This window comes from Cyprinodon tularosa, unplaced genomic scaffold, assembly GCF_016077235.1.
Source record: "Cyprinodon tularosa strain WSP-4 unplaced genomic scaffold, ASM1607723v1 ctg401, whole genome shotgun sequence".
NCBI classification, from domain to species: domain Eukaryota; kingdom Metazoa; phylum Chordata; class Actinopteri; order Cyprinodontiformes; family Cyprinodontidae; genus Cyprinodon; species Cyprinodon tularosa.
Genome location: NW_024039121.1, coordinates 468192 through 495032, shown reverse-complemented (window position 1 = coordinate 495032; position 26841 = coordinate 468192). Strand labels below are relative to the sequence as shown.

The window sequence follows — 26841 nt, the reverse complement described above, 5'->3', positions numbered from 1 at the left end:
GTCTGGGACCCGTTTTCCATCAGAACCAGCACCAGGATAGAAGGTAGAGACTCTTTTCCCAGCTCCCCTCACCATCCCTTGCAGGGCCAGGCTAACTGCAGCACGTCAGCACCCTCTGCTTCACAGCTAAGAAGAATGTGGTGATGTTTGTTCTGTTGTCATGCTGCGGGCTCCGCTGGGACGTCTCATTACCCCACTGATGGTTCTCCACCAAACCAGTACATCGCAGATCTAACGGGAGCTAGCATTAATAATAATAGCAATAATCCTCATTATTTTTTATTACTGATATTAAATACTGTTAAACGATCTCTTGATCTCAGGGCCTGAAGGTCACTTCCTGCTCTGAGAACAGTTTGCAGCTCTGTGGACGGTTTTCCCAGAAGTGAAGGTTCACGGAGCGCAGCAACACTTTTACTGGCACTGCTGCGCTGCTCAATCTGGAACAGATGACTGAGGTTATTGAAAATCTGAGATCACCATGAGGTTAGCTCTATTTGGGACATCTCACATTACAGTAGATTCGTCGTCGCTCTGTTAGTACGTCATATGCTTCGTTGATCTGATTGGTTTATTTGGCCCGTCTATCACCAACATAGGCCAATCAGCTAACCAGTATTGTCGCCCCTTCCCAAAATTACTTCAACGGAAGGTTTCCAGATGGATATGCGGAGCTAATCCAACTGGCGGAGTCAGGTTAGCTTAACTTAGCCTTGACTCCGTTTCACAAAAGCAGCAATACATCCGTTACCATGGTGATTAACTCCATGCAGCTTGTCTGCTCCTAACTGGCTTAAATCCAGGATTAGTCAATCCTGGATTATTTAATCCTGGATGCTTCAGTTAGCTTCACACTGATCAGAAACTGATGAGTTTCATGATTCTAGTGGTTTGTTCCTGTATGCAGAAGATGCTGAAAATCTTTGCCACAGAATCAGGAGTGACATTATGGTTAGGCCTACACTGCAAAAAAAAAAAAATCTAATCTAAGTATGTACATTTTTTCTTAAATTAAGTGAATTTTTCCTTGAATTGAGCAGGTAAGTGAAACACTTTTCCAATGGAACAAGACAATTACAGTTAAAGTACCGGTAAGAAAAAAACAACTGGAGTCTCTTATTTCAGGTGCATAATATCTGGTTATCTTTATTATTTTTTAACACCTTTGTTTCTAGATGTTGGAGCTTGGCCTGTTTTCCAGTGTAGTCCTGTTTCTCTGACTGTGACTAACTGGATGTGCTCTCTTCATCCTCTGACATGGGAGCTGGCTCGGAGCTCGTCTGCCTGGCTGTGTGTTTCCTGGACGGGGCCGCCTGTGGAGCTGGTTGACAGTTGCCTTTTGTATCTATGCTTCTTTTTCTATGTCTGCTTCTGTCTCCTTGAACCCCAGTGGGCCTCAGCAGATGGCCGCTCACACTGAGCCTGGTTCTGCTGGAGGTTTCTTCCTGTTCAAAGGGAGTTTTTCCTCTCCACTGTCGCTACAAGCATGCTTAGTGTGAGGGATTGCTGAAGAGTCAATGAGTCGATGCAATCAGCTGGTTTTCCTTAGATAGAAAACTTTGAATTAATCTGACTGGATGATCTGGTGAACTGGAAAGTGACCTGAGATGATATGATGTGAATTGGAGCTATAGAAATAAACTGAATTGAATTATTTTAAGGCTAAATATATTAATTCCATAAGCAGATCATCTTCTTTACTCACTAAAATTAAGAGTAAAAACTAATTCCATTTTTTGGCCCCGATACCTGGCTGTAAAGTATTGGCCGATTGAATTGATGTGTGTATATATGAAGAACTGCTTACTTATTTTGAGATTTTTTTTTACTAATTTTATACATTCTCAGCTGCAAACATTCAGTGTGAGCTTCATTAACTTAATGCCTAAGATGATCTGTGATGCTTCAGCAACATAAAGGCCAAATGTTCTTCCTCAGTCTGTGACTCCGGAGCCTTGAATTCTAGGAATCGACATTTGATCCAGATACTATCGTTCTGCTAAATGTTCTCTTTTCATCTTGACCTGCTGCAGGTCATCTTTGGTTTAGTCATATTAGATCTGGATAAATAATATGTAACGATATAAAAATGAAGAGCAATAAATCACCTCCACTGCTCACAAAGTTTAGGATTCAATCCCAGGTCCCTCACATCCAGGCTTTTCACCACCGAGAGACTGGCTGCAAGGACAAAAACAGGCGTATAGATCTACCAACATAATAACATCTGGATGTTATCGTATTAGCTTTCACTTCCACCTCTTTTAAATTAGCAGTTGTTTATTTGAGAAAAAACTGGCAGTAAAATGCTTAAACATTTTTATTAAGGAGGAGTGATGAAGTAATGTGTATTCAGGCTGTTAAGGCATTTAGTTTATTATTTAATTTGTTAAATAGTTTTGCTATCATTTAGATTGTTCACCAAATGGATGAATCTGCAATCGACTTCATGGTCTCAAAGGAAGCTGCAGGTCTGCATTTATCAGGATTAAAGCTACAGTGTGTAATTTTCAGCGACATCTAACGTCCAGACTGCAGACCGCAGCAACATGAACATCTCCCCCCCCCCACCGCTTCTCCCCCCCAACAGTACGGCGAGCGTTACGGGACAAAATGTCTTCCACGACGTCCGCATCACCTACCTTCTCAAGTGATGAGGTTTGTTTACATAGATAATTTTAATACTGCCATCTCTTGTTCAGTACCGTCTCAGTTCATCTCTCTCAACTTGCCGTAGTTACTTTCGAGCGTAATGGGCGATCTCGCAATCGCTAGTTTGTTGGCTCTGCGCTGCCGTAGCGCAAAGATGTCAGCCTCCATGGCTGCGAGACCCGCTCCTATGTAATTATAAATAACGAATTCTAAGGCAACGCAAATATTAAGGTTAAGAGGCTGAGCTCGTAGATGATGATAAAATAACATAGTTATGTATAATATATTACATTTCTGACTGTATATCCCTGTATTTATTACACACTGTAGCTTTAATTAAATCCGGTTGGATGTAACCAGACCGGTTGAGTCTGACTTGTGAAGCAGATGAAGCCAGGAAGTGCCGATAAGCTTGGTCACATTCAGGCCTAATTCTTCTGATGCTCTCAGGTTTTCATCGCAGCACTTTGCCATCTGAACAGAACAGTTTAAACAAACCAGTCGAGATGACTGGGATAGATGGACAAGGATTCCCTGGGAAACTTTGGTTTTAAAGGAAAAGTCCGCTCATATTCAGAATTCAAACTTCTGAAACTAGTCATGGCAAAAAGTTTTGAGAATGATTCAAATGTTAATATTTACAAAGTCTACTGCTTTAGTTTTTATAATAGCAATTTGCATATCCTCCAGAATGTTATAAAGATTGATCAGTGTAACAGCAATTAATTGCAAAGTCAATAGTTGCCTAGAAAATTAACTTTATCCCCCAGAACACATTGCAGCGTCACTGCAGCCCTGCCTTAAAGGAGCAGCTAACATGGTTTCAGTGATTGCTCCATTAACACAGGTGTGGGTGGTGATGAGGACAGGGCTGCAGATCCATCTGTCAGAATGACACTACTGGACACTTTAAAAAGAGGCTGCTGCTTGGCATCATTGTTTCTCTTCTTTTTTTTTTTTTTTTATTTATTTGAACATGATACAAATATAAAAAAAAATAAAATAGTGCACAGTAACAAGAAGTGCATAAAGAAGAAGAAAAAAAACCATAGTTATCTCTAAAGAAACACGTGCAGTCATCATTGCACTGCAGAAAATGGCCGAACAATAAAGAGAATCGCAGCTAGAAAGATTGCATGGTCTGACAGAATATTGGACTCAGTGATCGCGACAAAATATTTACTGATTAACGCAAAATTCATTAAATCACCGCAAACGTGTTAGTTTTACATATAGATAATGATCCTTTGATTATTCTTTGCTGACCGGATTTCTCCTTTAAAGTCGTACGGAAGCGGCCGTTCCAACCGTTGCATTTCCGAATTCTCCCGAGTGGTGCACGACTTTACACGAGTGAATAAAGTGAATGTGATTGGTCGATTATCAAGGGGGCGGGATTGTTTTGGTGGAAGGTTCGTAACCAAGTTTGGTTGTGGCGGGTTTGTTGGAAGCATCTTGCTAACCAGTTAGCATCTTAGTGCTAGCAGGTTCCCAATGGGAAATTCCATTGGGACCAAGTAGCACTAAATCGGTGACTTAGAAACGACGCTGTCAAGGAACGCTATGGACAGCGGAAACATGCAAGAGGAGGAGAGTTTAGTGTCGGAGGTCGTGGATGAGTCTCCTCCGTCATCCATTTTTTATTTAGAGGAGGAAAGCGGGGACGAAGATGTTGTGGAAGAGGACGCCAGGGCGGCAGAAGCTTGGTTTGGTGTAGCAGGCTTCCAGCCGTACGTGTTTGAGCCCTTGCCTCGCAACGCTGCCAGTTCTGTTAGCTCTACGCCTGCCGAAGACACAGACGTCCATCCCCGTGAACACTGGGACGCAACTCAATGGGAAAGGAAAGGATTCTGGTTTCAACCGTTGCATATATTAGCTGCAACATATGAATCAAGATGCTATGACCGAAAAAAATGTGATTGACAGATGACCGTTGATATATGATTGGCCGAATTTAGGTGTTCAGGCTGACGTAGAACTAACTGGCCTGAAGAAGATAACGAAAAAACCACAGATTTTAAGACAGACTTTGAAAAAATATACATTTTCTAAATTTTGGGACAATATCGTCTGATAAAGACTACATTTATATACATGTTTAAGCCAGAATTATTTGACATTTAAATATGAAATATGAATATGAATCAGAAAACACTTTATTTTAGGATTCAATAAACTTTTTTGCTGGATACGACCTTCTAGTCTTGTTGTTTTGGACCATGTAGTGTCATCTTAGTGCTTTGAGATGATCCAGTTTCTTGCTTATCTACCTGCATTTGGAGAGCTGACCTCAGCTTCTCAAATGCATCATTAGGCTGGTAAACATTAGTCCAAACATTTTTTGAAGATAACGAAGATAACGAAAAAAAACTTTTAAGACAGGATTTTTTTATAAATGGAAATTTTCAAACTTTTGGGACAATATCGTCAGATAAAGATTACATTTCTATACATGTTTAAGCCAGAATGATTTGACATTTAAATATGATTTCCCTATGACTTTACTGACTTAAAAAACCTTTGGCTAGAAATCTGTCATTCAGAAGAAGTGGAAAATAAAACCAGTAGATTCATAAATATGTTTTAAAAAAATAATAGCCATAAATCTCACTGTAATGATTCAGTGTTAAATAAAACCGATGACAGAAGGAAGGAGATGGCAGCGTTGCTGTGTTAAACTAAAATGAATCTCAGTCAAAACCACATTAAAGCTTAGCCACACTTCCTTATCCCCATGCCCAGCGCTAATCCACGCTAATCCAGAGTTTTACTTTCAATCCCGTATCTGTAAATCTGACCTAAGAGGATTTCTCAGTAATGCAAACCAGCCTCCAATCTCCCCTTTCTTCTTCATGGAGTAATAAGGTTTCAAAGGGACGGTTCTGGCTCCTATTAGGAGGTTTTTAAAGGTTCATTTTCACAAACATCTTTGTTGATCTTTCAATTCAAACCTAAATATAAAAACTACTCCTAAGGGATAAAAAGCTGATGGATGACATCACCTGAGAAAGAGGCATCATTCAGAGCTTCGATTGGACCGTAGATGCTGAGCAGAACCGTCTGAAACATCAGATTAACCATTCTGATATGAACAATCATGCAGGATTAGAGGTGAAGGCGCCTCATGTTTGGTAACTTTATTGTGCAGATTTTAGGAAACTTTTACAGGACAGCAGTAAATGTTCACAACACATCCACATGTTCACAAAGCGCAGAGAAACAGTGAATCAGAAGGAGCAGGAATCAGATCCCAGATACTCTGAGCGGATGCAGCGACTCTAGACTCTTCTAATGATCATCTTAGGGAAACCATCTTACGCTAAACACAGAATGCATCACATCTCCAACAATCTGAAGCGTTTCTGAGTTTATCCAGGGTTAAACCAAAAGTCTTAGATCTGAGAATCAATTAATTATCAGTTATTTTTGGGCACATTACATTAATTTAATTTGGCAACCAACAGTTTCTATGTTTGGAACGCAGCACCTTAAAGCATCTACTACCAATGAACACATAACCATGAACACAACACATGGTGCTGCTTTAGTACAAATAGACTTTGAATCTGTTTTTAGTTTTCATTTTGTGTTGATTGATGCCTTATTAGCTCAAACCAGTTTCCCTTTTTCTCCATTTAAAGAACAACTCTGATATTGGACAAATAGAAGCTGATAAACAAATTAATACTTTACCCTGAAAGCTTTTATCTGATATCGTAACAGATTTCTACCAACGTAACCAAGTCTGAGACTTTTCCTTCATCCAGCTGCTTAACGGGACATTTTAGACCTTTTTGAATGTTTTTTTATTATCAGCAGGAACCGTTTTTTTATTTCCTTTTATATCGTCTGGATCGAGCTGAATGTGGCGTTCTGGTGTCCTGCTGACTAACGTTCCACCAATCGCCTCACAAACTTTCATAATGCTTCATTTTTTTAAAGACAATCCAGACTTTTCAATTAGGGTGACTTCTGAAATTAAATGATTTTAAATGTAATTTTGTTCCATTATTATTTCACAAACAGAACATTAAAAAAATGGAATCTAGGAAGGAAACTTTGAAAAACTTTATCAGGCTTCTTAAAGGATTTGGAGGAAACTTTGCTGTGATTTTCTAATTTTATTTGTTCTAAATTCTCTGTTTTAGATTGACTTTAACAAATTTCCTTCCTTTTTAATTCCATTTTCAGATCATTTCCCAGGGGCTGTGATTAGTCAACATCTTTCAATGTCTTCACTTTCTTTTAAACCAGATCAGTTGCTCCTAGAGGCTAAAGCTAACAGCTAATCCATGTTGGATTAGCTGTTAGCTTTAGCTAAAAACAGCAGATTTCTCTCTATATAATAAACCTGGATGTGAAAAATGTCAAAGCAGACAGCGTTTTAAAACCGCTGCCATGTTTGTTTTAGCTAACAGCATCTGAGCTAGCAGCTTCTTTAGCCGATGCTAGCCGTAACGGCGACGCTACCATGAGAAGCTTGGACATCAGAACGGATGTTAAACTCAGATTTTGATGTATTTTTTAAATCTATTTTTATAGAAAACAAAGACAGAAAACATTTTTTTTCCCAGAAATCTTAATATTCTGTTTATATCTTCATAATTGATCTTTTTACGAATTTTACTTTGAAATGAAGGATTAGCCACAGCTCTTTTTTAATTATTATTTGGCCTTTGGAGTTTTATTAAACCTGATTTTCTTGTAATATTTAAAAAAAAAAAGAATAAAAAGTTGTTTTCTTTCTTGTTTGTTTTTTTTAATCATGGTGAAGAAGTTGTTTATAAGAAAGTAATATATTTGTTTTACTGCTGTCTAAGATGACCTTGTAATAAACGTCCTGTCAACACATGATTTCTACAGCAGGTACAGATCAGTAATTATTTTAAGGACATAAAGATATTTGGCAAAAGGAGAGAAATGAGGCTTCTAGGACATTATTTCTGAAACTTCTAACTAAAGGATCTGAACCTTACGGAGTCACATTTAAGGCAAAAATCATTAGAAATAAAATGGTCAGACAGATTTTCTTCTTCCTGTTGGTTTTGGCACCTCTGACTTCATGGCCATCATTCACAGACTAAAGCAAATAAACAGCTTATAAATACTTGAGTAACAATAGAAAGAAAGAAAATAAGCAATTAAAGGCAAAATAAAGACAACTTTGTCAGGATTAGTGCAAAACTTAGAACTAGAAATTAGATCCAGACTTGAAGCAGAAATGCGGAGCCTGTAACATTAGTCAGAAAGCAGCAGGACGTAACGAGCTGCCGACTCCTCGGGGCCCCGCCCATTTCTAACCGCTTCATTAACACCAGTCTAAACAAACAGAAGCAGGATCTGAGAAAAAAAACAAACTTTTCTGTTCTGTGTCGTTCATAGTGGTCCTTAAATGCATCATTTTAAAGTGCAAAACCTTCATCTGTATCCATCCAGGTGGTGCATTTACTGACCCCTTCCAAACAAACCCCTCTAAGCTGCTGTGGACACGCCGGCTCAGTGCACGACCACCGACACCACTTTTCACCACAACCCAAACACCCCAGAACATAAAACAACACCATGAATGTTTGTAACAGATTGGTAGTTCCTAATTATAACTGTGTGACCTAAAGACAGAGTCAAACCCCACTGGTTTGCATCATGTGAGTTTGGGGGTAAAAACACCTTTTGTTACCATTACACATGAATGTACCACATATGAAGAACAGTTTAGGATAGGGGATCATGTAATGTTCTGGTTCATTTACCAGCATATTTAACTGGTTTGATTAAATAAACGGCCCATATAGGCAGCTGAAACATTGTGAACTCCTCCTGCACATCCACACACGTCAGGCAAATCCCTCAGGAAAGCCCAGACTAGGGACGATGAGCTCCTGTGATGTCAGGCTCGGTCCAAAGCCGGCGGGACGGCGAAGCGGTGGGAGCGAAGGACGGGGGAGTGAGAGCATCTGAAGGGACTTTACTAAAGCTGGGAAATGAAGCAGGCAGGAAGAGGAAAGATTTAGAGGATCGGACGAGGCTTTAAGACACGTTTGGATCTGAGCTAAACATCGGGGATCAAACGCAAACCAGGTGTGACGACGTAACCCAAAGCAGTTCCTGTATCCGTGTGAATGGGACGCTGTGTAATACATTCAGGAACTTCTTATGTAACTCTGGACGTCATCGGAGGCGCCTCCGCAGGTCAAAGAGGGTAAAGCAGACGGTCGGCGTGAAACAGCCTCCCCATGGCTGCCCGCCGCCTTTTCCACCACCGATCAGAGATGAGTGAGGACGACGCAATGCACGTCTTCTCATGCCAGCATCTTCTCCGGGTTCTTAGAGAGGGTCTGCAGAAGGCTTCTTTGGAAATCCTCCTCTGGTAGTTCAGGTAGCAGGAAGTCCAGCAGGACATCAAACATGCAGAAGACCAGATGTCTGCAGAGACACAGGAAAATCATCGTCATTTCAGACGCTAAGAACATTTCATAGTTTAGACCAGACGTCTACAGAATCCCATCCCTCCATGTCTGTCATTAATTCAGATTTATATATACATATATATGTTACCTGTGGGATTAAAAACACAGCAAACAATCAAATGATTATTAGCAGGAACTGTTTTTTCCTTCTATTTTCTGGATTTTTGCTGAATGTGGAATTCTAGTTTCCTGCTGACTAACGTTCCACCAATCGCCTCACAACTTTCATAGTGCTTCATTTTTTAAAGACCATCCATACTTTTCAATTAGGCTGACATCTGAACTTTTCCAGTAGTTTTATGATTATAAAGTGAATTTGTTGCATTATTATTTAAAAAATAGAACATTAAAAAAATGGAATCTAGAAACGAAACGTTGAAACACTTAAAGGAAGTCCGCTCATATTCAGAATTTAAACTTCTGAAAGTTCTTTAAATCTGAAATGATTCCATCCTGTTCAATAAATGATCAGTGTTTTTAATTCAGAGTAATTTCCATGTGAATGTGCTTTACTGGAGGCATCCATGTTTGTCAAAGAACACTACTGCCACCTACTGGTTAGTGACATTGTCACGGTGCGGTATCGGCTGTTGATCAAGTCCCAGTGCTGTATCTGGTGTTTGTCACAACGCGCTATTATCCAAGTCATCTTGAAAACATTCTTCTTCCAAATGTTGGCTACATATTACGGGTTTTTTCTCTGGCCAGAAGTTCGATGGCAAATCCTCCCTCTTCAAGTTGGCGATCCAACGACCAACCCGTCCGTGGAGGATCAGGAATCAGAAAGGTGGAATAACTCTTTTTTTCACTTTTCCCCGATGTATTCCAGCATCCAGCTGCCATGCACGTGGGCATTGTCAGTTTCACTATAGCTCTGGTGAATTCCAATGGTGAAGTCCTCTGGAAATCTTCAATAATTGTTGTTGATTGCAGATGTGTCTAGTAGTTCCCATTGATTTAGCTTGGAAAGCGGGGAGAATGGCGCTAGGCTAACCGCAACGTGACGTCACTGCTGGAAGATGGCAGGAGGGAGGGGCTACTAGACTTGGGCAAAAATGGCCGCTCCCAGACTCCCAGAATTTTTGTTTTTATTCTTTTATTCAGTAACGATACATTTTCTTAAATCACAGCAAACGTATTAGTTTTAGGTATAAATAATGGTCCATTGATTATTTCTCGCTGACCGGACTTTTTTATTAATCAGGTTAATCAGGCTTCTTAAACGATTTGAAGGGAACTTTGCTGTTTTCTCATGTATTTCTAATTTAATTATTTCTAAGTTCTCTTTTTCAGACTGATTGTTACGATTTTCCTTCCTTTTTAATTACTGTTTCAGATCATTTCAGGCTTTCGTCTGGAGGGCGGAGCAAAAAACGCGTTTCTATTGCCGGACATTAGAAGCAACAATTCTGTCGAGAGCAGATTTAAAGTGTAATCTGAAATTAATGCAGTTCGTAAAAAATGTATCTGACAAAGAGGAAGTTGAAAATATAAGAAAAAACAAAGAAAAAAAAACAAACAGAAAAAAAAAAACAGCCAAGTTACTCTCAAAACCTTTTTTTTTTTTATTATTACATTTTCATTTTCACTCCCTGTTTGCCTTTTTTTCTAATATTAAACATGTTCTTTGCATCAATAGTTGAAGAAAATTCATTCCATAAATATTTTCCTCTTTTATCTAATCAAGAATCAGTTTTAATGGATTTATAAATGTGTTCTATTAGGGGATCAACCATCTATCTGCTCATTCTAATTATTCTACAGAAGAGATTATTTAAAACAGTCACAGATGCATGAAGCTTTTTAGAGAAACTTTAAATGAGCTCTGGATGGTCCTAAAAACAAATCAGACATGGGATAATAATAGAAGGAAGCAGGGATTCTATCATTATTCTCTATTTATTCTGCATAAGCATTGCTAATGGGATCTAATTTTATTTTCTAGACCTAAGAAGGCTGTTTTTGATGAAGGGACCTGAATGGAGACAGTAAATGGGGATTAATGGATGCTTTAAAGGAACCAAACTAATCAGGTTCATGTAGCACAGAGTGTCCAGGATGAAGCCAGGTCAGGGAACATCTGGTTTATTTAGACTCCATTAATTCCTCAGAGGTCATCTCAGGACGCTTCTCTCTTCGCTGGAACCTGCAGCCGATAAAATGCCGCCGTCTCCGTTTTAAATTTAACTACAAAAACTGAAGGCTGGACACACGGAAAGTTTATATGGAGCTAGACCTCCATGAAGGAGGAGAGGAGAGGAGAGGAGAGGAGAGGAGAGGAGAGGAGAGGAGAGGAGAGGAGAGGAGAGGAGAGGAGAGGAGAGGAGAGGAGAGGAGAGGAGAGGAGAGGAGAGGAGAGGAGAGGAGAGGAGAGGAGAGGAGAGGAGAGGAGAGGAGAGGAGAGGAGAGGAGAGGAGAGGAGAGGAGAGGAGAGGCCTAATCAGCTTAAATATAACCTTTACATTTCATTTATATTATATATAATTATATACATAATTCTAAATTATATTATATAATTTATAATTGAAATTAATTCAGATTTGCTATCTTGGAACTATATAATAATAATAATAATAATAATAATAATAATAATCAAACCATCGACCTCCTACTGTAGAGTAGATACTTTATATTTTACTATTTTAAAACCTTAATATTTCTTGTCTATTTTCAGTATAAAAATACAACATTTTATATTCTTAAAACTCTTATTTCTAGATAAAATATTTTATTTAAAAATCGTAAAGGAGCCTGAAAATAAAAAAACTTTTACTATAAAAAGCAAACAAATGTAAATTAATTTTATTTCCTCGAACCACAAAACAGAATACATCAATTTACTGCACTTTACATTTATAAATGAAGCAACATTTAATTCAACATATTTACTTATTTATTTGTAGGTTTAATATCTGATTAATCTATTTTCGATCAATAAAGAAATAAATGTTCTTTTTTTCATGGGGCTTTCACATTAATGTATTTCAGGGATATTTTATGCCTTAATTTATCTCATGGATCACATCACAATGATGATGGGAAAATCCAACACGTTGCGACCCCCGACTTAGTGTTTTGTGACCCCTGAGGGGTCCTGGCCCCCATTTGATTAGAATCCTCCTTCTCACATATGAAGCCTTAAATGGCCAAGCTCCATCTGATATCAGAGATCTGATTGTTCCTTATGTTCCTAACAGAGCACTTCGCTCTCAATCTGCAGGTTTACTAGTGGTTCCTAGAATTTCTAAAAGTAGAATGGGAGGCAGATCTTTTAGTTCTCAGGCTCCTCTCCTGTGGAACCAACTACCAGTTTTAGTCCGTGAGGCAGACACCCTGTCTACTTTTAAGGCTAGGCTTAAAACTTTCCTTTTTGATAAAGCTTCTAGTTAGAGTGGCTCAGGTTATCCTGAGCTATCTCTATAGTTCTGCTGCTATAGGCTTAGACTGCTGGAGGACATAGGGACCCCCATTTCATCATTCTGCTTCATTCTATCTCTATTCTCCCACTCTGCAGAATCTGTTAGTTCAATCTCTAACGTTCTGCTCTCTCTGCTTTTTCTCATAGTAGCTTCATCTGGTCTGTTCCTGTTTGGCTGTGACTCCATCCTGGAGAGAAATATCAGCTGTGCTGCTGCCATCAACACCTTTGTTTCTAGATGTTGGAGCTTGGCCTGTTTTCCAGTGTAGTCCTGTTTCTCTGACTGTGACTAACTGGATGTGCTCTCTTCATCCTCTGACATGGGAGCTGGCTCGGAGCTCGTCTGCCTGGCTGTGTGTTTCCTGGACGGGGCCGCCTGTGGAGCTGGTTGACAGTTGCCTTTTGTATCTATGCTTCTTTTTCTATGTCTGCTTCTGTCTCCTTGAACCCCAGTGGGCCTCAGCAGATGGCCGCTCACACTGAGCCTGGTTCTGCTGGAGGTTTCTTCCTGTTCAAAGGGAGTTTTTCCTCTCCACTGTCGCTACAAGCATGCTTAGTGTGAGGGATTGCTGAAAAGTCAATGAGTCGATGAAATCAGCTGGTTTTCCTTAGATAAAATCCCTCCATGAATGTTTGTGTCTGTGGTGTTTTAGAGGCTAGAACCTGATGGAACATTTGATGAATCTTTTTTTATTAACTTCAATGATAATTATGACTTCACCACCTAACTTTAACCAAAAGTGATTAATATTTGTTTGCGAAAAAATATTGGGAAACCAATAAAACCCCCAACAGGCTGTCATGCAGTGTTTAATTCACCTGTTAATATCCGGGTCCTGAAAGGAATCCAGAGCAGTCTGCCAGCTAAGTCTGAACGTATCAGAACCCAGAAGATCTGAGACCAGATCTAAAGACACAACGACATGAAGATGAAGGTGAGGGTTTGCAAAGACCAGGCGGTAGTCTGTTTCCTGTAGAAAGACTTTTAAAAAAATAGTTTCCAAGTGGTGGAATGAGCAGTTTTCTCTGACTGTGTGTAGCTTAAAGTAACTGCCCATCCCCCACCTGTTGCTACACACAGCTGCTCAGATCCTCACGTGAAGACAACACTGATCTAAAAATGGTTGAGGATCATCTGATCGGTTTTGCCCCTAAAACAAATAGATTAAATGAAGATGTTTGTTTGTTCAAAAATATTCATTTTAAACACAAAACTTATTTCATTGGTAATTTGTCTGACCTGCTCTAATAAAAGGAAAATATGCTTATTTGAAGAAAAAAAATGCACTTATCTAAAGTTTTATTTTATTTTTTTTTCAGGGCACTATCCTTCCATCGTCATCATTGCAGAAAAAGGTCAAAGTCATGATGTGAAAACTAGCGCTTCTGTAGGTCAGTTTGTCTTCTATGCCTTGAGCAGATAGCCTGGCTAACTGACCAGCTAACATTAAGGCGTTAAACCTGAACAGCAGTGAAACGTTCCTCAGACTAAGAGCTTAAAGGAAACATCCAGTCAAGATCATAATACAAACTTCTGAAAGATCTTTAAATCTGAAATGATTCCATCCTGTTCAATAAATGATCAATGTTTTTAATACAGAGTAATTTTCATGTGAATGTGCTTTACTGGAGGCATCCATGTTTGTCAAAGAACACTCGTTCCACCAACGTTCCACCAATCGCCTCACAACTTTCATAGTGCTTCATTTTTTAAAGACCATCCATACTTTTCAATTAGGCTGACATCTGAACTTTTCCAGTAGTTTTATGATTATAAAGTGAATTTGTTGCATTATTATTTAAAAAATAGAACATTAAAAAAATGGAATCTAGAAACGAAACGTTGAAACACTTAAAGGAAGTCCGCTCATATTCAGAATTTAAACTTCAGAAAGTTCTTTAAATCTGAAATGATTCCATCCTGTTCAATAAATGATCAGTGTTTTTAATTCAGAGTAATTTCCATGTGAATGTGCTTTACTGGAGGCATCCATGTTTGTCAAAGAACACTACTGCCACCTACTGGTTAGTGACATTGTCACGGTGCGGTATCGGCTGTTGATCAAGTCCCAGTGCTGTATCTGGTGTTTGTCACAACGCGCTATTATCCAAGTCATCTTGAAAACATTCTTCTTCCAAATGTTGGCTACATATTACGGGTTTTTTCTCTGGCCAGAAGTTCGATGGCAAATCCTCCCTCTTCAAGTTGGCGATCCAACGACCAACCCGTCCGTGGAGGATCAGGAATCAGAAAGGTGGAATAACTCTTTTTTTCACTTTTCCCCGATGTATTCCAGCATCCAGCTGCCATGCACGTGGGCATTGTCAGTTTCACTATAGCTCTGGTGAATTTCAATGGTGAAGTCCTCTGGAAATCTTCAATAATTGTTGTTGATTGCAGATGTGTCTAGTAGTTCCCATTGATTTAGCTTGGAAAGCGGGGAGAATGGCGCTAGGCTTACCGCACCGTGACGTCACTGCTGGAAGATGGCAGGAGGGAGGGGCTACTAGACTTGGGCAAAAATGGCCGCTGCCAGACTCAGTGATCGAGATGAAAATTATTGTTTTTAATTTTTTACTGATTAATGCTAAATTCATTAAATCACCACAAACGTATTAGTTTTAGGTATAAATAATGATGGATTGATGATTCCTTGCTGAACGGACTTTTCCTTTAAAAAACAAAACCACATTAAAGAACTAACTCATCCTGGTCGTTTAAGCCAGGCGTACACTGTACGATTTTTGCCCATTTTGGGCCGATTCTCCAGTCGTGCGTGGTGTAGTATACAGGGGGTACAGTAAACGAGGGGCGATCAGCCTCTAACGACCACCTCTCCATCAGGAATCATGAAGTTGGGAGAAAATCAAACATGTTTGAAATTCAGTCAGCCGTAGTAAGGTGGTCGTGGGCATATCGCTCAGTGGGCAAACAAGGATTCTTCTTCTTCTTCCTCTCAGAGGAAAACCCAGCAGCATGGCGGGGGTGCAATGAGTGAAATGGAGTTCTTTCTGTCAAACTGTCAGACCATAGTAGCCACGTTAGCTCAGCCATGTCTTTGTCCAAATACGTCGTCTCCTTTTCTTTTTAGGGCTTTCAGCACTAAATCGCCCAAATATCCAAGGCAGCGTGTTTCACTCTAGTGAGCTTTAGTCTGAGTGGCGCCATCTCTCAGCGCTGAGTCCCACATGGTTTTTAGACGTACAGTGTGAGCAGGTAGATCGCATCAGAGCGTCGGGTCGCACAGAGTGAGAACAAACATGGTGAGCTGTGAACTTTTAAACCCTGCGGTTTGGTCGTACAGTGTGAGCTTTAGCTGCGTGCAACGATTGAAAATATCGTACGGTGTCTGAGAATGAGCCAAGTTAAAAACGGTCCCATTATCATGATACTATAAGAGATCAAATGTTATTTCAGCAACAGGAGGAACAACCGGCTGTTCTGGGAGTCATGTCGGCGAATCCCTCCGTACCTGGCACGAGGTTGGTCAGGCAGTCTAAGGCCTGCTGCTTGGTCTGGTCTTTTTGCTGCTGGCTGCGTTCAGGCGGAGCGGCAGCTGGCAGAGCTCCTCCCGGCCACACCGCTTCCTGGACGACCTGCAGGTATGCCACCCAGTATTTGGTGCAGGTCAGGTTGGCTACGCTCACGTCCAGCCATCTGAAACACACACAGAAGGGGTTCATAGTTAGTGATTATCCAGCCGTCCGTAGGCCCAGCTGACAATGAGAAGCAGATCCAATCCCAGTTGACACCTGGAGACACAGTGGAGCCTTTCAGCCTGGATTTAGGAGCTGAGTGCATGGTGACCCTGTTCTGCCTGACTGGACCATATCACAGCTCTCTGGTTAGCGGCTGATTTCACATGAAAGCCTGCGTCTTCTCTCCACAGCACTCCCACGGAGATTTGAACCTACGGAGCAGGAGGAGCCTGACCTGGCACAGCCTTGCACAGGAAGTGCTCTCAAGCTAAACCCTTTTAGTGTTTGGTCTGCTCTGTTTCTACCTGACTGACAGGATTTACGTCGTACCACGGCCAACGTGGAACCCAGACTAAAGGAAGTTACTGAAAGCAACTAGTGAGCTATTTAGACGCTTACTCAGATCACCCTGTAGGACGTGTGATAAAAAGTTCAATAGAGCAGAAAGAAGCTGCTTTGAAAACATCCAAAAGGCCTGAGCTGCTGGAAAGAAAAGAAAATAAAAGAGAGGAAAGGAAAAAAGCAGGAGGTCAGCAGCTTCCAAAGAGGGGGCCACAAGGGGGCCTAGGGGAACCTCAGGGAAATAGAAATACATTTATTTACAAAGTGATACATTTTTTTAAATCATGAAATATAATATTGTTTAAACATTTAATGTATAAACATGAAAAACTCTAATAATTCAAATAAAAGGCTAAAATTTGAAGAAAGTAACGTTAGCTGACAGGATGATGAAGGCCTTTTCCTTTTTGCAGTAAGATACCAGGGTGGCGCTCGTTTTTTTTGTTTTGTTTTTTTTTACTTTAAACATACTCCAAATGAAACATAGAGCAGTGGACTATGACATTTTTATGGCACTGCACATATTAAGCCCCGCCCTCCCTTCGTTTGTATAATCAAAAGTTTGCATCCAATGAGAAAAATAATACAGAGTTAAATAAGATGTTAGGTTATATGTACGGAAGAGGATTAGGGCCACTGGGAAAAAAAAAAAGTTAACAGATTTTTTTTTTATTTTATTTCAGTATAGTATGGGAAGAAAGTCACAATTCTGAGATTAATCTCAGAATTCTGACTTTTTTTCTCAGAATTCTGACTTTAATCTCAGAATTTTGACTTTAATCTCAGAATTTTGACTTTAATCTCAGAATTCTGACTTTTTTTATTGTCAGAATTCAGTCAGAATTCTGAGAAAAAAGTCAGAATTCTGAGATTAATCTCAGAATTCTGGCTTTTTTCTCAGAATTCTGAGAAAAAAAGTCAGAATTCTGACTTTTTTCTCAGAATTCTAAAAAAAAGTCAGAATTCTGAGAAAAAAGTCAAAATTCTGACTTTTTTCTCAGAATTCTGACTTTAATCTCAGAATTTTGACTTTAATCTCAGAATTTTGACTTTAATCTCAGAATTCTGACTTTTTTTATTGTCAGAATTCAGTCAGAATTCTGAGAAAAAAGTCAGAATTCTGAGATTAATCTCAGAATTCTGGCTTTTTTCTCAGAATTCTAAAAAAAAGTCAGAATTCTGAGAAAAAAAGTCAGAATTCTGACTTTTTTCTCAGAATTCTGACTTTTTTTATTGTCAGAATTCTAAAGAAAAGTCAGAATTCTGAGAAAAAAAGTCAAAATTCTGACTTTTTTTCTCAGAATTCTGACTTTAATCTCAGAATTTTGACTTTAATCTCAGAATTTTGACTTTAATCTCAGAATTCTGACTTTTTTTATTGTCAGAATTCAGTCAGAATTCTGAGAAAAAAGTCAGAATTCTGAGATTAATCTCAGAATTCTGACTTTTTTTCTCAGAATTCTGACTTTAATCTCAGAATTTTGACTTTAATCTCAGAATTTTGACTTTAATCTCAGAATTCTGACTTTTTTTATTGTCAGAATTCTGAGAAAAAAGTCAGAATTCTGAGATTAATCTCAGAATTCTGGCTTTTTTCTCAGAATTCTGAGAAAAAAAGTCAGAATTCTGACTTTTTTCTCAGAATTCTAAAAAAAAGTCAGAATTCTGAGAAAAAAGTCAAAATTCTGACTTTTTTCTCAGAATTCTGACTTTAATCTCAGAATTTTGACTTTAATCTCAGAATTTTGACTTTAATCTCAGAATTCTGACTTTTTTTATTGTCAGAATTCAGTCAGAATTCTGAGAAAAAAGCCAGAATTCTGAGATTAATCTCAGAATTCTGGCTTTAATCTCAGAATTCTGACTTTTTTTATTGTCAGAATTCAGTCAGAATTCTGAGAAAAAAAGTCAGAATTCTGACTTTTTTTCTCAGAATTCAGTCAGAATTCTGACTTTTTTCTCAGAATTCTAAAAAAAAGTCAGAATTCTGAGAAAAAAGTCAAAATTCTGACTTTTTTCCCATGTTAAACTGAAATAAAATTTAAAAATCAGTTAACTTTTTTTTTTTCAGTGGCCCTAATCCTCTTCCGTATATATGCTTTCTACTAAACAAACATGATAATTGTACAGAATTAAAACAATCACATCTCTCTGTTAGTCTGCATTGTGGGGATGGATGCATCATTGAAATGTTTGCGAAACCCTGCATTAGGCTATGGAAAACAGGGGTTCCCAAGGTGGAACATTTTTTAAGAATTTTCAAATTCTTAAAAACATATTCCTGATATACATGGAGGTCCAAACTATATCATGAAACATATAAACGGGAAATGTCCAACTAAATACTGGATAAGCGGCTGGATCAGCTGATCAGGAAGGCCTGCTCTGTGATTGGATGCCCTCTGGACTCAGTGCAGGAGGTGGGAAACAGACGGATCCTAACTAAATGAACATCTCTGTCAGAGCATGTGAGCGTGGAGCGAGTGGTGCAGCGGAACGGAAGAAATATGGCGGAGCGCAGAGCGGTTTTCAATTCAAAGGCCGGAGCGAGGATTTCGCTCCAGTTCGCTCCGATGCGGATAAAAGATCATAAAAACATACACTAACTATACTGAACAATACAGAGTGGGTTTACATAAAGTTATCGTTGATGTCAGAACCCGTTTTTGAAAATACATGCAGTATACGCTATTATCTCATCCGCAATGGGATGAGATGTGACCTTTTTTAATGTAGTCTGGTAAAATAAATGAATAAATAGGAAACATGGGGCAACATGGAGCGAGGTGTTCGTTCACAGCTGGGAAACAATGCCATAATTTAACAGCCAGTTAAATATGACAATCTCCCCCCCATGCATGAAGCTGGTGCTGAACTGGACAGCTCCTTCAGTGACAGACTGCTGCACCTTAAATGCACCAGGGAGCGTTATCACAGATCCTTCCTCCCAGCAGCTGGAAGACTCTAGAACCACCACTGTTCCCAACAACCTCAACCAGTTCTTCCATTCATGCTGATTTTGCACAGTTTCTACCTTAGTCAGTTAAATAACCTGCTGCTGTCATTTCGCACGTCTCTGGTGTTGCTGCTATTTTCACAATAATGGGAGTGGCAGCTTAGTGGTTAGGATATAGAGCTTGGAATCCTGAGGTTGTGAGTTCAAAACCCACTCCCACAGACTGTCACTCTGGGTCTCTGAGCAAGACCCTTAACCCCACACTGCTCCCATGGCACAACAAATAAGTTAACTGCGGAGAATGGATTTTGTTGCTCTGTACTTGTGACAGCATAATGACAATAAAAATACGCTGGGAAAAAAAAAAACACATTACTGTAAAATTGTCCACAGCTGTGTGCAGAATTATTAGGCAAGTTGTATTTTTGAGGATTATTTTTATTATTGGGCCACAATTGCGTTCTCAATCAACCCAAAAGACTCCTTAATATCAAGGTTTCATATTTTTGTAAGTTGTTTTTTGAGATTTGGCCATTTAATGAGGATGTCTGTGTGAGCAGCTAAATATTACTGTGCAGAATCATTAGGCAACTTAATAAAAAACAAATATATACCCATCTCACTTGTTTTTATCAGGTAAACCAATATAACAACTCAAAATTCAGAAATAAACATTTGGGACAATTTAAAACATTTAAAAACAAACCAAGTCAGTGACCAATCTAGCCACCTTTCTTCACCATGACGCTCTAAAGCCTTCCATCCATAGATTCTGTCAGTGTCTTGATCTGTTTGCGATCCACATTGCGTGCAGCAGCCTCCACAGCCTCCCAGACACTGTTTTCCCTCCCTGTAGATCTCACCTTTCATGAAGGACCACAGGTTCTCCATGGGGTTCAGATCAGGTGAACAAGGGGGCCATGTCATTATTTTTCTCCTTTTAGACTTTTTCTGGCCAGCCACGCTGTGGTGTATTTAGATGCGTGTGACGGAGCATTGTCCCGCATTAATATATCAGGTTTTTCTTGAATGATGGCGACTTCTTCTTGTACCACTGTTTGAAGAAGGTGTCTTCCAGAAACTAGCAGTAGGTCTGGGAGTTGATCTTGACTCCATCATCAACCCGAAAAGGTCCCACAAGCTCATCTTTGATGATAGCAGCCCATAGCATTACCCCACCTCCACCTTGCTGGCGTCTAAGTAGATTAGGAACTTGCTGCCCTTTACTGATCCAGCCTGGTGCCCATCCATCCATCTGGCCCATCTAGACTCACTCTCATTCCATCAGACCAAAACACCTTGGAGAAATCAGTAGGCAGAAATTTCTTGGCCCAATCTTGACGTTTTGTCTTGTTCAAAGGTGGCCTTTTTTCGGCATTCCTTACCTCGGCCAGGTCCCTGAGGATTGAGCACCTTGTGCTTCTCGGCACTCCAGACATGTTGCAGCTTTGAAATATGACCCAACTGGTGGCTAATGGCTTCCTGGCAGCTTCACGCTTGATCATTCTCAATTCATGGGGAGTTATTTTGCGTCTTCTTTTTCAACACGCTTCTTGCGCCCCTGTTGGCTATTTGCCATGAACCGCTTGATTGTGCGATGATCCCGCTTCAAAAGCTTGGATATTTCCAAACTGCTGCACCCCTCTGAAAGACATCTGACAAGTTTTTGACTTTTCCAGAGTCTGTTAAATCTCTTTTCTGACCCATTTTGCCAAAGCAAAGGAGGTTGCCTAATAATTAAGCACACCTTATATAGGGTGTTGATGTCATTAGGCCACACCCCTTCTCATTACAGAGATGTACACCACCTGATTTACTTAATTGGTAGTTGGCTTTCAAGCCTCTACAGCTTGGAGTAGGACAACATGTTTGAAAAGGATGATGTGGTTGAAATACTCATTTGCCTAATAATTCTGCACAGTGTATTGATTATTTATTCTTTGGGTGGCAGCACAGTATTCATATTGTACAGTACAGCATTTTATCTAGTTTTTTTCCCCCAACTCTGCCACTTTTTATATAAACTATTTAAGGTCTACATTGGTGTACTTTTGCTTAATCAAACTTTTGCTTACCACTTTTTCCGTAATGCCTTTGCTGCTGTAAAAACCAGAGTTTCCCCATTGTGGGACAATAAAGGGATTTTCTATTTTTGATTTTCTATGTAAATGTAGCCAGAAAAAGGTAGATGTTACATTTATTTATCTAATTCATGTTTTAAACACTAAATAAACTTTAAAAAGTCCCGTTAAATGATCTATCCGTCTTCTTATCCATCAGGGTCTCAGTCAGCAGTCTCTGGGCGAAAGGCACCAGTCCATCACAAGCCAACACACACACACATTTTTTGGACCCGATACACAATACCTGGCTGTGCAGTATTGGTCGATACCATCTGTTTGAAACGGATGTGTGTGTAAATGAAGAACTGCAGACTACCTGGATGTAAATTAATTGCCATCATGGCTTCATGTCAAGCTGCTGCCTACCTTTGTGAAGCAGGAAAAAGACTAAAACAAAGTGAATCCAGTAGAAATCTTTATTTCCTACCTGGAATAGGTGACAATAGTTGAAGAAACTTTTGGCTCTCAAAAATGGTATCGGTGCCCTATTTGTTGGTAACCACCGATACCGATACCACCATTTTAGCGCTGGATCGGGGCCCCGCCTGATACTGGTATCGGTATCGGTGCAACACTATTAAAAAAATTACATTTTAACTGATTTTTTGGGATCACAGACTGAAATGTTTTGCCACCTCTGATGTATAGGATGCAAAGGTAACAAACTTTTTCATTCTACATTTCAAAGTGCCTGACAAAAGTATTCACACACCCAAAGTGTGAAAGGGTGCAACCACTACTGTTTAATTCAGATTTTTATAGGGACATTACGGTAAAGGGTACACTAGGAAAACTGAAGATGTATTTGGAAATTTGGTCTCTTAGTTTTACGTTTTTTGATGCCATGTTTCCAAGTAGTTTACCCAGATCATTCTAGATTAATATTTTGTTTGTTGGGTTCATCTTACAGTTTGCTCCAACAGCAGTCTCCCTCGTCCTCAGCTCAAAGTGATTGAGAGGAAGCTAGGTTTGGACACAGAGTCCTTCAGGAGGCATGTAAACATCCCTCCTCTGACAGATTTACGGTGAGGGAGACTGAACTCTGACTGAAGATAAATTAGAAAGCCATGAGACACCAACACTTGATCAATAAGCTGTTTAGTCATTTTTAAAAAGGCATCTGCACACAATTCTAGAATAAAATAAATATCTTAAATAACTTTGGAGCTGTTTTTTTTATATATATTTTGACAATCGGATGTACAGGATGTACTGAATGCCTCGTAATGTGGAAATCCTATCTGCTCAGAGGGGCCTTGGTAACAGTGAACTGTCCCAAACACTATGGAGGGTTTAGAGAGCTTGACTTTCTGCCAAAACGTTGCTCTGTGAGTTGATTTCATTACATGAGCCATTTATACATGAAATTGTAGAAAAAAACAGACAAACAGGGAAGTGATCAGTAAAGAGCTTTTCCATTTCTGGTCTTAGAATCAAAGCTAAATGCAAACAGAATGATGACCAGGAAACCCAGGAGGCAGGTCCGACTCAAAGCTGTGGGGGGTTTAAAGTGTGGTTCAGTTCTGAGACAACATGTCAAAAAACGAAAAGATTCTAGATGACGTTCGATCATCAGAGGTGTCAAAAGTATTAATGTTTGCAACCTTACTGTTTAAAAACTATTTTATAGAAGTTAGAGGATCAACTTAAGCTCTTAACTCCAGTAAAAGTATAAAAGTACAATTTTTAAAACCATTTAAATCATAAAAGTAATGCAGGAAAAACGTTAAGAACAGATTTAACCCTTATAGTGGTTAGTGAGCAACTGTATCAAAGGAAAAATTTTTCTACAATTCTGGATGATAACTTCCTTAGACTTCATTTTCTTAGTTTTCTAGATCTAAAGAGAAGCGTTGTCTTCTTGTCAGACCCTTTAATTTAGTGAAAGGGTGGAGTCAGAGTAAAAAAAAAGCACACCCAGGAGAATCCAGTGGCTGGAAGTTGGAGGGGATTTTGCTGGGAGTTGCAGGGAAAATGGCTGCCATTTGGCAGGTGTTTGACTGGGAGCCATTTCCAATGGCTGCTACTGTACTTTTAGTGAAGAAGAACCTACGCTGTAAATGCTGATGAAGATTCTCAGTCATCCAGGTCATAGTCTTTCCCTAAAAGTTCAAAAGAATATATCCACTGGACTTGGTTTCCCAGATTTGAAGACGTTTCTCCACCTCTCCAGGAAGCTTTCACAATTGTTCAATGTCTGGATCTGCAGTGAGTTTGAGTCTTATATAGACAAAGCCTTGTATCGCTTGGAAACATGCAAATGGTAACCGATGAATGGGTCGTTTGGTTCCATTGTTAGCCTGTAATATTTGAACCTGTCTATGATTCTGAAGGTCGGTCGTTAAAGGGGGGGATTGCTGTTAAGGGTCGGTCGACCCTTAACAATCATGGACAGGTTTCAGGTATTACAGGCTAACGATGGAACCAAACGACCCGCTCATCGGTTTACTATTTGCATGTTTCCAAGCGATACAAGGCGTCGTCTATATAAAGACTCAAACTCACTGCGGATCCAGACATTTGAATTGAGAAAGCTTCCTGGAGAGGTGGAGAAACGTCTTCAAATCTTGGAAACCAAGTCCAGTGGATATTTTTTTGAACTTTTAGGGAACTACGCTGTAAATCACTTGGAAGAAAGCATTCTCACTATCAAGCATGGTGGTGGCAGCATCATAGTAAGAGGAGGGTTTTCTTACTCGTCAGTTTAGTGCCTCTTGTTTTGGGTTTTACTTAATCACGGCTTTTAAGTTGAACATTTTTAAACTCGATAATTTAAAAATAGAATCAACTCCCCAAAGTGAGTTTAGGAGGATTTGTTTTTCCTTTTGAAAATGAAATTGTCCGTGCAGTTATTTTCACTCTGAATAGACACCCTTTAAGATAAGACACATCCACAGTGCAACTACTTACATATTCTATGGTGCATATTTCTACTGCTCAGAGTGATCATCTGATGGATACAGGAGTTAGCAGATCTGTAGATATCTATGAAAGCGGTTTCATGATGCCCTGTTTCCAAATGGCTTATCCAGATCAATCTAAATCAACATTTTGTTTGCAGGGATCACCTGACTGTTTGCTCTGTCAGGGGCTTCCCTTGTCTGCAGCTCAAAGTGATTCAGGAGATGCAAAGTTAGTACATAGAGTCCTTCGGGGGATGGAGAACATACCCTCTCTCCCCTCTGATTTACAGCGAGAGCAGATGGAGGGTCTCCCCCTGCAATTGTAAATTAGTCTCCATAACATCCCAGAGCTTCAGTTTGTGGTGATGTCGGCCAAAGGTTGCAGCTCTATAACCCTTGGTTATAAAGTGAGTGTATCTCTCTGAGGGTGTCTCTCTCTGAGTGTGGGAATGTTAAAGGTCACCATCCACCTGCTTGGCTCTAAACACTCGTGTCTGAAATACTAGAAAAACCTTCCTTTCCCCACTGATGGCTTTATGAGGTTTCTATGAATAATCGGCTGTTCTCTTCCATAACTTGCTATGACTTAAATGGACGTCGTGTTCTCCCTACTGGTTCATAGTGTTCCGTTAGAATTACCTCCGGTAAAGTCTTCCAGGTTTAATTTGATGCACAAACATCGGTTGCTTTTTATGGCCCTAACCACTACCAGGGGGATCAATGTTGTGACTAGGGCAGGGCAATTAATTGCATTAGCAGTATAATCGCAATTTAACGAAACCCAATTTTCAAATTCCAGAGTGACGAAATTTTTTTCATGTTACAATTAACAAATTGCCTATACGTATAAAGCTCTTCCTCAAGTCATGAATATTGACCAAACAGCTTCAATTCAATTCTACTCAGCTTATTTCTATAGCTCCAATTCACAACACGTCACCTCTAGGCACTTTAAAGTTCACTAGATCATCCAGTTAGATTGATTCAAAGGAAAACCAGCTGATTGCATCGACTCATTGACTCTTCAGCAATCCCTCACACTAAGCATGCTTGTAGCGACAGTGGAGAGGAAAAACTCCCTTTGAACAGGAAGAAACCTCCAGCAGAACCAGGCTCAGTGTGAGCGGCCATCTGCTGAGGCCCACTGGGGTTCAAGGAGACAGAAGCAGACATAGAAAAAGAAGCATAGATACAAAAGGCAACTGTCAACCAGCTCCACAGGCGGCCCCGTCCAGGAAACACACAGCCAGGCAGACGAGCTCCGAGCCAGCTCCCATGTCAGAGGATGAAGAGAGCACATCCAGTTAGTCACAGTCAGAGAAACGGGACTACACTGGAAAACAGGCCAAGCTCCAACATCTAGAAACAAAGGTGTTGATGGCATTTTAGAAACACTCATATAATCCTCAACATTGGTTTGATTTCATGAACAGTAAAACATTTTATCCTTTTAGGAGGAATAAAGGTTAAACCAAAAACACTGCATTATTGTATATAAACCATCAAAGTCATTAAGGATTGGAGCCAGTTTTAACTCCACCTCAGTACGGTCAGGCGTCCACCAAATGGAGCAGACATGTTTATTTAGAGCCCAAAGGAGAACATTATTTATTTAGGACTATGGTCAATATAAGTGTCTCATAAACTCACAAGCACAGGGTGCTCCTTATTGTAATGATCTCCACATGTTCCTGCAGGAGGTCAGGTTCTCCTGCATGGATTCCTCCTTTGTAGAAGTCAAGGATGTGGACACATGGAGCAATTAGCAGCAGAAAAGCATAGAAACCATCTAACAGCTTAAAGTGAGCGGCGTGGTTCAGCCAACTTCATTTAATGAGTAGCGAAACAAAAAAATTGTGTTGATGTCCATATTTAGTTTTCCAATCCCATTTTTCTGCCGTTTGGTCAGGATTCCCTTTCAAAGGTCTGGATCTCAATGGGAGTTTTCTGGTAAAATAAACGTTCAAATCAACGAATCTCAGGATATAATCAGCTGATCTAAAAAGCTTCAGAGGTTCTTCAATGTTGAAACTTTGACAAACAAGCAGAACTCAAACTGCTCTGTGTGCATTTCAGCTGGTTTTAGACTTGCTGATGTTATAAAACGTTTAAACATGACAGACAAGCAAAAACAGAAGAAATCTGAATAGAGGACAGAAACGTTTGTACTCTTGTTATGTACCTGGTACTGAGCAATTTAAAATGTAAACATGGACTGGATTTGTTAAACTAAAAACAAGGAACAGCTGGTTTGACTCAAAATAGTGTGACGTTAACAGTT

At 39.6% G+C, this 26841-nt stretch overlaps 1 protein-coding gene across 1 annotated transcript in view; it reads right to left on the bottom strand.

Moving 5' to 3' along the window:
- Positions 1 to 5764: 5764 nt before the first annotated feature.
- The window catches only part of LOC119791852 (sorting nexin-19-like), a 61563-nt gene continuing 40486 nt past the window's right edge, over positions 5765 to 26841 (bottom strand). Inside the window, exons 11-13 of the mRNA XM_038298191.1 lie at positions 16011 to 16195; positions 13357 to 13444; positions 5765 to 9075 (exon numbers count right to left, since the gene is read on the bottom strand). Of these exons, the coding sequence (XP_038154119.1) occupies positions 8952 to 9075; positions 13357 to 13444; positions 16011 to 16195 (397 nt within the window). The 3' untranslated portion in view covers positions 5765 to 8951. The remainder of the gene's footprint in view (positions 9076 to 13356; positions 13445 to 16010; positions 16196 to 26841) is intronic.